The sequence below is a fragment of the Antedon mediterranea genome, chromosome 1 (assembly GCF_964355755.1).
Source record: "Antedon mediterranea chromosome 1, ecAntMedi1.1, whole genome shotgun sequence".
Classification (NCBI taxonomy): Eukaryota; Metazoa; Echinodermata; class Crinoidea; order Comatulida; family Antedonidae; genus Antedon; species Antedon mediterranea.
Window position 1 is genome coordinate 22418342 of NC_092670.1, and position 11139 is coordinate 22429480.

An 11139-nucleotide genomic window follows, 5' to 3' on the forward strand; every position below is an offset into this window, starting at 1 on the left:
CTGCCTAATGCAGGGCATGGCTAGGCCTATTTAGAGGCGGCCTAAACTCGCCTCTACTGCAGAACGTATTTGGGGATATGCTGGTTTTATGACCCTGTTGGTGCCACCCAACAGTGCCCGACCCCCTGCTGTTACTGCAGTCCTCCTTTAGTCGCCTCTTACGACACGCGGAGCTTTCGTGGGGGGTATTCTTTTATCAGACCCCTCCCCCTGGTCAGAAGTGATATTATGTCTTTAAAATATTACACTAATTCGTGCTTAACCATGTTAGCTCATTCTTAAATTGTAACCTACTCATCTCCAACAGGCCTCATTCTAACCAGGCTAATTCTTCATATCATCTTACAAGTAGATGTAGGCCGATGTACCAAGTCTAGTGGTTTTATCCAAAATTGAGCTTTCTCTAAAATGGTTATTGCTATTATAATGCACATACAGTACAATGAAATTACGCAATGAGATATTACAAAGTAAATAACTTTATTTCAGGTCTTGCACAAAGTATACATTAAAATGTGACAAGTCAATTTTTAAAAACAGCTCTTTAGGTGCAAAATATGTCACAGTTTAAAGTAAGATCATAGCCACATTAAATACTACCCACATTTTGTCAAGGTTGACAAATATGTTCTTTGCTAACCTCAATCATTTTTACATAAGAAAAGATAATAAAGATAAAGACTACCAGCCCAGCAGCTGTACCATGTACAATAAACACATCTTCTTATATTACACCTAAATGTTAATTTAGATTTCTCTCTAAATAATCTCTCAAATAAATTTATTTTAAACAAATAACATCGATGGAGTCTAAGCTCAGCTGAATATAATTGATTTTGTGAAAGCGACAATGTATAATGTAAGAATACAGTATCCTATGAGGGATGAAGGTTGCCATTGGCAGACATGATACTGCACGCTGTTTGTTGTCACTAGACAGGATACTTAATAAACAAATTTACCAACAGATAGAAAGCAATACAAAATGGCTTAAATTAGTCATTAGATTAAAGTTGGTTAAAATTATGTGAACATGCACTATTACATTTAATTTACCATTGAACCAAGGGTCCATGATTGAAAACAATTCATAAAGTAGTACAGTAGCTTGGTGCAACTTGCATAATTAGTGTCAATGGCAGATTCTAGTTAAATTTTACTAAATACTGCATTTACAATCTTAGTTAAAATTCTTCAAGTGTATTTCCAATCCACTTTATCTTCAGTTATGTATCACTAACATTAACTCCATTTAATTGATTATCAAAAATTAATTTATGCACATAGGATATAGCACCATTGGAATAGTTTGTTATTTACAATTTAAAAGTATGTCTTACTACAGGTAAAGCTGAGTTTATCTAATAACGTTAGAGGCCTATGTTTGTTTATTACAGTTGGAATCATTTGAACATTTTCAGGCAGTGTGGAATTGGGAGAGTCAGCTGTATAAAGCTCTGTCTACACTATCAAACTGTATGTAACAAAAAAGTGTGATGTGCCTAAATATGGTAGTGATATGACATCATTGTTTCCATATATGGGCACATCACATTTTTTTGTTACATACAGTTTGATAGTGTAGACAGAGCTTAGGTTTTAGCAATATTTTTGTGTAGCTGTGTATCATTGAGTTACCATTGTCTGCTTGCTAAACAAGTCTAGGGTGATATTACTAAGGAATGCTGGGATACTTTGCTGTTGCTGTAGATGCATTGCAATTAAGTCACCAAGAGATGATGAATATTCATTACCCAAGAGCTGCATTTCCCCGCCTGATGTACACTGAAAATAAAGAGTTTAAATTATTAATATTTGTAATACTACTGATAAAACAACTTTGAGAATATATATACACCAGAAATATTAACCACTGCTTTAGTATATTAAATCCAAAGGCAAATTCATTATCAAATGATGTGGGTATCAATGGCTGGATCTCAATGGAGATGCAAATAAAATAAGCACAAATCAAAATACTATTCCGTTGTCAAAGCTGTTGTCAAAAACAGTAGCTACAATATGTTTAGATATTGTAAATATAAACTTCACATTTGTCACCATAGTGTAGTGTAAAGCCCTGTCTACACTATCAAACAAATGTGATGTGCCATATGGAGATGATGATATCATATCACTACCACATTTTAGCATATCACTACCATATTATTATTATCACACATTTTTGTCAAACTCGTTTGATAGTGTAGACAGAGCTAAAGGCCACAAGAGCAGCTTGTGGGGCAATATACACAAGTTATATTCTTTCCTATTGTGTCATCATGCTTGCTCTCTCACCCATCAGTTTAAAACGAAACCTTACCTGGAATAATAGAACATCTTCAGGTGTTTCTGCATACATTGACTTTAAACAATACTTGTTTGTTGATGGGTTGTCTATTTGGTAGCCTGTCAGACGATAGCAAGCTTCTCGAAACTCTTGAACTTTGGTTGCAAACACTTCCTTCAGGCGTTTATTCCGTAGTTCAGATGCTTTCATTTCCTTTTGCAGTTCTAAAACAAAATAATAATTTCAATTACTATCTATTTGTAAGTATGGTTACGGGCAAGGGCCTAAAAAATATACATATAGATAGACATAATACATATCTATCTGCACAGGTGCTATTGTTGTTGTATTCATAAATACATTTTTGGAATTTGTTATTTATTTATACTGGGTAACCTCTTTAGTCAAAGACTGGTTTTCCAGAGGGCCCAGTTATGATCAGTGGCTGTGTGTGTACTAGTACACCAGGGTAACCCCCTACTCATCTCGATAGATGTGTACACTGGACCTATTGGTTTAAAGTCCTTATCTGAGAAGACTTATTCTACCACCAGAACCATAGAGCGAGCACGAACCCTTTGCGATGTTATGGCTACATAATGACGGTTCTACTGTCTTAATCGCTCTGCCACTCAAAAAGTAAATTCATGTTGATGTTAAACTACTTAAATCACCTTGTACATCTTTGCTAGATATGATTGTCACGTCAGCTGTATCTTCTGCCATTCCTTTCGCCTCCAATTGACGTACACGATGCCGCAGCTTTTCACACTCTTCTCTTAACTTCTCAGTGTCTTCCAGCTTTCGTTTCTTTGCTTGTGAAGTTGGGTTGAACTTCAAATGTATTATCTTAGACTTTGTAGGATCATAATCTCCCTAGAAGGAAAATCCGAAAATTAAATCATGCATTCCTTAAATCAAAGGAGTTTGTTTACATACTAAAATTTATAATAAGAAAACCCTTATTTCCTCTAGAGTTGTTATTGTTTTATTTGGCATCATGTATGATAGCTGCTCAGCTGCTAGGCCTAGGTACTACCATTAGGTAGTAGTAGGCTTAGTGCTCCAATGCAATCTATGAAGTAGGTGTATAATAGCTGGGCTACAGTGAACTAACCCAGTGGGCTAGCAACATGAACACGATAAATCAAGCCAAAGTGACACTCCTAAAACATGTTTACACATGTATTGTAAAAATTACAATTTTTAATGGATTCAAAATTCTAAGACTAACCTGCAGTGCTCTTTGTTCCATGTGGGTTTCCAATACTTCCAATCTCTCTAGTAGTTTCTCATTCTCCACCTCAAGCTGCCGTGCTTTCTCTTTGGCAGCCTTCATCTCTTCTGTATTCTGTGGTCTAGTATCTACTACTGGAGTAATTTGAGTTTTCAATGCAATGTCTAGTTTCTGCTTCAGCTCATCAATTTGAAAGTTTAGCTTCTGAGATTCTAGTCTTTCTTTACCAGCTGTTTCTTGTGCTGTTTGTACATTGCTCTAAATTAAGAAAAATTAATGTTGAAGTCTAGTAAGTAAACAGTAGCTGAGCAGTCCTATAACTGCACAGAAGTTAAATAAGAGTGAGGGCTTAAAAAGCACTACAGTAGAATAGAGTAGGTTACAAAGCGATAAACATTAAGCTAGTAGAGCTTAAAAAAGACTGGGTAGTGTGTTAAGCCTCCAACGGACACTCTGCATACTGAAAAAATGGCCACTTCTCAGTTCACTAGCATATTACATTCAATATTACATATAATCTTAAAATAAAAACCTTCAAACTAGGTCTTCTAGATACTGTCTGAAATATGTTCTCATTACCTCAAGTTCCTCCACCTGTTTCTGGCTGGCCTGCAAGTTTAGCATTGTCTGCTGTAAACGATTCACAATCTTTGAATTAGCTCCTCCCCGCAGTAACTCATTGTCGTACGTGTTCAAAACCTGATTTAAACTATCTCTTTCCTGAAATCAGAAATTACTTTTTAGGATTAGATTTAATTGGCAAAATTTGCCAAGCAATAGAATTATACAAAAAAAATGTTATGCAATGAAAACAATTAGGCACACCTTTTTTAACAGCACTAGCCTCTTCTGTAGTCGTTTTGCAAGCTCCTCAAGCTGTCTACTCTTCATTTCTGCTTCTAAAAGCCTGGACCCTGTGGAGGCTAGTTTGTCTGATACGCTTTTGTAAGCTTCCTCATGTGCATTTGAGCTGTATTATAAGAATAACAAAATAGTACTATACAAAAGTTGGACTTTATTTGGTTTGCATAAAATAGTGCAGAATGAATGTGTTGGAATTATTGAGAGTGAAGTTGGTGGCTTGATTGCTAAGATGCTTGGCTATCAATCCCAAGGGAATGACAAATTACAACTCCACTCACAGACTTGTAATAAAACTTTGTATGTAGAGCATCTTATGTATATGTTTTGTCTTGTGAACATGATTGCCACCTTTATGAAAGTGGCAATTTGCCTAAATATATAAACAAAACAAGAGATTCCAATTCTTACCTTGATTCCAACATGCCTTGCTTCCCTGCCATGACGACCTCTTTCTGTTGTAAGTCAGCTAGCCAATGAGCTAACTCCAAGGGTGATCTAAACAAATAACAACAATTAGTTTTAAACTGATCTGTGGATGATTGTCAGTGATTTCATAATAAGTAATTTAAGTGGCATATTAACACACGTAACATTATTAGAAAGGCCCAAAGAAGAATCTACTTCCTACGTAGACTTAAATCATTTGGTATAAACTCTGAAATAATGTCGTCCTTCTATAGGTCAGTTATAGAGAGTGTAATAACGTATTCTTTAACGGTATGGTTCGGTAGCGCTACCGAAAATGAAAAGCGTGACCTAAATAGAATAGTCAAGACCGCATCGCGTATCATTGGATCTACACAACTGCCTTTGGAGAACATATTTTCGGATCGTCTTCTGAAAAAGGCAGTGGCTATCAAAGATGATCATTTTCATCCGGCCTCTAGTATGTTCCAGTTGATGCGCAGCGGTCGGCGATTTCGTTCTATTAAGGCCAATAAAGCACGATTTACAAATAGTTTCTTTCCAGGATCTATTAGAGCCTTAAATATGATGTAGACACTTTTTTTTTTGTAATGTTTTTGTTTTTGAGTTCGTGTTGTGTCCGTTGGATATTGTGCTCCGCCAACAGAGCAAACAGAATTTCTATGTTTTTCCTAAAACAAATGATAATAAATGATACTCTTGACTTGACTTGACTTGACTTGACTTAATCTAATTTTGCCGGAGATTTTTTTTGTTAACAACTTACCTAATACCGTGTTGGTTCAAATTGCAACATGCTTCCCATTCACTGAGTCTGGATTGCTGAGCCTATGAGGAGGTAATAAATAGGTACAAGTCTGTAAAGTGGATATTAATGTACTCAATACCACTAACTGATTAAAAACAAGCTTTATCACTTAACGTTTTTTCAGTACTTTACAAAGAGAAACCTTCAGCACCTAACAAAGTGTACCCTTAATAGTGATTGACCTTAGTGATTGACCTTAGTGATTGACCTTAGTGATTGACCTTAGTGATTGACCTTAGTGATTGACCTTAGTGTTAACATATATTTCTCTTCATTTATTTCATGAAGGATGGGTTCTACTGTAACACAATCTATAATTCGATTCAATCAGTAAAGTTAAAGATGTATTGTCCCTTGAAACACAAAAAAATGAAGGTCAAAATATTCTAAATTTAAATTGGCCATATCAAAGTAATATTAAAGTTATTCACTATAAGTCGAAAATTCAAGCCAAAAACAACAAGTTTACGTAAATTAACAGGTAAATTAATTTGATTACATTTCGTCGGGAAAATCGTCGCGAGCGAAAGTAAACAAAGATTTTAAACCACGAGTATGCATTATGCATGATGCTAATAATGATTGTTTACAACTCGTCACGGTTGAGAATGTGTTCTCACACAGATCGCGAGGAAGTTTTATCATTATGCATACAGAGTAGCCAAACAAGCGCATTGCATTATGAGATATGTTTTGATTGAAAACTTTGACTGGAAGTCAAAGTTATTTTTTGAACAAAAAAATGTTTGTATTTCAGTTAAATGATTTTTTTTTTACTAATTTTTCGTGAAAGTTAATAACTATTATGATACTTCAAAATGACCCACTTTTTTTTAAAATCTTTTATTTTTTATTTTTTTGGAATTTGTCAAAGGGACAATACATCTTTAATCACTTGTGGCAGTCAATCAAAAATAATCAATAACCATTACTTCATGTTCCATTTTTAACTTGTTGAACTCTTCTAATCGTCGTTCAGCTCTGTTAAGTTTGCCTTCAAGACTGAGTACCTTCTCTTCCGCCAACAACTTTCCTGAGCTCATTTCCCTAAAAAGATAAATAGATCAAGATAAAACACCTCTCTAAATAAGTGGTACAGTCTATGAAAACCAAATTAACGTTTGTCTGTTTTATTCAATTACTCTGCAGCTTCCAAAAAGCCACGGAGTACAACCGTTATAGAACAACCTTAATTTGCACAAAATTCTAAAAAGGGCTGCCATGTAATAGAACCAATCAATAGAACTTTTCTCGTGTAATAGACCTAAATACTGAACTGCACATGATACGAATAATAGTAATAATAATAAGATTTATACAGCGCACATATCCACAAAAGTGCTGAAGGCGCTTGTGAAAACCATGAAACAAATTAACCTTACAAAATTGACCAATCAAATGGCAAAGATTCATTGAGGTGTGTTATAAAATTGTTTTGTTCATTTACTTGTATTTGATTAGGTCAGCCTTCATTTGTTTATTTTCTTTTTCATATTGTCTTAGATCCTTGACAGAATTGCACATAGCTTTAGCAACACTTGCTTCTCCCTCTTGGTTAGAAATCTTTTGTTGTAATTCCTGCAAAAAAAATAACAATAATCAATACGTATAAAAATTGACAGAAAGATTGTTTACTTATAACTTGGGAAAAAGAGATGTTTTATTTCCAAAATTTAGGGCCAGAGTGTGTTATAGAATGTTGAGAATTGCATTTTGAATGAAAGTGTTAGCAGATAAATCTTGTAGGATAGTATACAAATAATAAATGTTTATGAGTGTAATGGTACAAATAATGGCATCAGGTGAATGATGAAAGGTTATATATCAACAAGGCGACAGCCGAGTTGATATTTAACCTTTCATCATTCACCAAATGCCATTATTTGTACCATTACATGAATATTAAACATTCATTATTTGTTTTATATAACATCTAAAACTCATTCAGGCTAATTATGTTTTTTCCAACGATTCCACGTATTGTATTTTAGAGATGTTCCCATTAATTAATCAAAATCTTAAAAACGATCTAAAGTTTATTTAAATGCCTTTTTGATCTAAATTAGTACATCTCTGCAAAAATTTACTTTCATCGCTAACCAGTCGTAACAATAATATGTGACGAAAGTAGAAAATAGGTGGTGCTGTTGTATTTCAAAAGCAATAGTACAAAAAAATATTTTCCAAACAGATTTTTTTTCTCACACGAAAAATAGAGATAAAAGTACTAATAAACGATCGTTTAATAGTGCGTACTATTGCACGCCATGTGACCCACAATCGTCAAATTAAATGACAGGAATTATTTAGGTGTTATATAATAATATAAGTTACCCTGGTTTTTTGACGAGAAGCTGTTAATTCTTCCTTGCAATTTTCAAGGGCCCTTCTTAGACTAGAAGCTTCAGCACCACGCCTGTAAAAAATAACAAAATAAAATAATTATTATTACACAGACCTAATTAAAAACCAATAACTGCAGTAAATATTAATTACAGTTCTCAGAAACCAATCTGTAGTCAAGACATTATTTATCATCAGTAATTTTTACTAGATGCAAGAATTACTAAGAACCACAGCCTAAAATAAAATGTATTTTTTTTAAATTTACCTAATCTGATGTTGTAGTTGACTCTTAACACCTTCCAAATCTGTTTGCAGTAGCGTTACCTCAGAATTTTTCCTGTAAAGTACAGAAAAATAAATTATTTTAAAATACAAGAAAATGTTATTTGAATACCAGGGCCATAGCCACAAGTACTGTTGTTAAGGTTTCAACCTGTGGCTGTTGCATGAACAGAATTTCTCCCTTTTCTTGTGAAAACCAGACCACTTTATTTCTCGTGGCTACATATTTAAATATAGTAGGTTTATTTGTTTACTTTTTAGAATCAATGATACATAATCAAGGAACAAATACATTTAATAACAGAAAATTTAAAACACTTTCTTACTTTGTCAGTTTTTGAAACAGCTCTGAAATTTGTGTACTAGATTCCAATTTCAACTAAAAAAAAGAGATTGTTTGTCAGTGATGTTTTACTGAGGAGAACATTGAATTATCGATTTTTTTTCCATATTTATTTGAATAAACGCCCAGGCCATTTTTTTGTTCAGGAGGGAGTTTATTCGAGGGAGGCGTTTATTTTTGTTGGTGTAATATGGTAAAATGTATAATCAAAAAAATACCCTTTATATATGGAAAAGGACAACACAATTAATATATCAAGAAATGATAAAATACAGTAAAAATTGTAACAAAATGGTTGATCAATTGTAGATCATGGAAGCCAATCAATTCTACTACAAATAGAAATGTGTTGTTACAATATACTATTTTGTATATATGCATGTGGATGGTGTTTATTCGAGAAGGGGGGGGGGGGGAGGAGGTGGTTAATTTCAAATGATATTCTATGAGGGGGGTTTCTTCGAGGGGGGAATTTATTCAAATAGGGACATTTAAATATGGTAACTAAACTTCTTAACAAAAGGCGATTAATTTTAAATCTTACATCTTGATGCGCCGTCATGATATCAAGTTTTTGTTTTCTTAAATCAGTAATGAGTTGTTCATATTGACCCCTCATACTTTCCTTCGCCGTTTTTAATTCATTCACTTCTTTATATTTCTTGTCTTCTTGTTTTGACAAATATTCTAACTTCTGCGTCAAACTGGTCACCTTTTCTAAATATTTCTAAGAAAATAAATGATTATAAATCTCATTTCAGTGTACAGTAAAATAATCTAACATCAAATCATTATTATATTATGTACTGTGCATATACAGCTCAGATGGTATAGGTCAGTTTACTTACCCAAACTACAGTTAAAAACACTACCCAGAATTATTTTTAACTGGCTCAATAGTTTAGATCAAGACACAACTTTGCGCTGATTACTAGCTCCATTTCATGGAAGTATGTTTCCATACATATTTGATCCAAAAAATGACCAGGGTAATAATGTGCAGCGCATTGAGAGCTTGCTTATATGCGCTATATAAGAATGAACTATTATTATTAATTAAAATAATTAATAGCTGGCTATCAATAATTTTAACATAAACATTGTTTTAAAGATTAATTAAATGACTTTTGTTAAATGGCCAAAATGAGGTTTTACAGGCTTATAACAACATTTACTGACTATTGACATTAAGAGTGGTCACTGGGCTTGTAACAAATACAGTGGTGTCCTTACTTCTTTTTCAATTGTTTCTTTTGCTAAGCTGTTTTCAAGTTCCAAGCAGATACGTTTGTGATTTGTTTTTTCCACCTGCATGTCATTTTTCAATTTAGTTAGTTTTATTTCTTCTTCCTTTTCAGGATGTTCCATACGGTGTTTCTCTGTTGAAATAAAAATAATAAAAGTAATTTTGTCATTTTAATCCATATTATATGGATATTCTCAATTTAAATACAGACAATTTTCGTATTCGAATGGGAACTTTCGTTGTCAATATAAAGATTCGTAAAGTACTTTTTATATTCAAATGGTAAATTTGTGCTCAACAGAAAGTCATTTGAATAGAAAACGTTGACAATGCAAACTTTTTCGTTAAGAACAATTTCAATGCTCAAAATACTCTAATTGTACTCAACGGCAAAATTTGCATGATAAATTTATGTCAGAATGTAAATAATAGTATCGTGGCTACAGCAAAATCGACATTCATTTTTGTCTCCTCTTTAGTTTTATTTTTTCTTCTTTATTTTTCTGACCATAAAAAATTAATAATTTTAATTTTTCAAGATCAGATTTTACTTACTAATGTCTTTAGCAATGTAAGCCTCAAATTCGTCCATCATACGAATCACTACTGTACTGTCTTCAGGGACTGCCATCTTTAAAATAAATAACAATAACATACAATTTAACAAATAATAACAGATGAGGATTAATAGGATACAGTTGCAGATCAAAAGCACACCTTTATTCTGCTGTCAACCACCAGCATAGGCAACTACGTCCCAACTTGGACAATTTTAGAGGCCGCTATTATATTTTGACAAATACTTTAAAAATAAAGGGTGCTATTTAGTATTAGAAATCTAAATCTCTGTCTTTTATTTTAGTTAGTAGAAATTAAAAAAAAAAATCAAACACATTTTTTTGGTTTATATCAGGAGGAAATTAATAAACAAATTAAAAAATTAAACACAGTGACATAAATTATATATAAATGAAATTCTATTTAATTGAAAAAAAAGAATGTGGCTAAACATCTAGTGGGTCGAAACGACTCTATAGACAAACAACAACCACTGTCAGCCACACAGACAGGTTAACATTTAGATGCCGGTCTTTCGCGAGGCTTAACTATAGGCCTAGCAACTAATATTATCAAAATTTAGTATGGTTAAGTCAATTAAATTAACGTGTAATACCTTAAAATCAATTAATGATTGTTATCTACAAAATCAGCTGAACAAATATCATTAATTAACTATAGTTTTCGTTTTCACAACCACGAATTCTTAGGAAATTCTTATCGTTGGATAACTCGCGCG

General features: G+C 33.1%; 1 protein-coding gene across 2 annotated transcripts; it reads right to left on the minus strand.

Annotated features, from left to right (window-relative positions):
- Positions 1-343: 343 nt before the first annotated feature.
- LOC140062996 (mitotic spindle assembly checkpoint protein MAD1-like) lies at positions 344-11029 on the minus strand. Of its 2 annotated transcripts, XM_072109434.1 has the most exons (17): positions 11017-11029; positions 10398-10473; positions 9830-9975; positions 9141-9323; positions 8580-8632; positions 8237-8308; positions 7960-8041; positions 7073-7203; positions 6558-6672; positions 5584-5645; positions 4800-4886; positions 4353-4497; positions 4107-4247; positions 3525-3785; positions 2965-3166; positions 2324-2514; positions 344-1785 (listed from the first exon to the last, which is right to left on the minus strand). In XM_072109434.1, exons 2-17 carry the CDS (start codon positions 10471-10473, stop codon positions 1627-1629), a joined length of 2106 nt encoding a protein of 701 aa, XP_071965535.1. In that variant the 5' UTR covers positions 11017-11029; the 3' UTR covers positions 344-1626. The 2 variants fall into 2 exon arrangements, with proteins under 2 accessions (XP_071965535.1, XP_071965527.1); XM_072109426.1 differs by lacking the exon at positions 11017-11029 and having other exon boundaries at positions 10398-10514.
- Positions 11030-11139: the final 110 nt, after the last annotated feature.

Bases quoted from the DNA above. Each gene is read 5' to 3' on its own strand.
- LOC140062996 (XM_072109426.1), bottom strand. From the start codon at position 10,497: ATGTTATTGTTATTTATTTTAAAGATGGCAGTCCCTGAAGACAGTACA. The intron at 7,204-7,959 runs GTAACTTATATT...TTTTTTTTGCAG, and splicing joins CTTCTCGTCAAAAAACCAGG to GAATTACAACAAAAGATTTC. The intron at 4,248-4,352 runs GTGTGCCTAATT...TTCTGATTTCAG, and splicing joins GGCTAGTGCTGTTAAAAAAG to GAAAGAGATAGTTTAAATCA.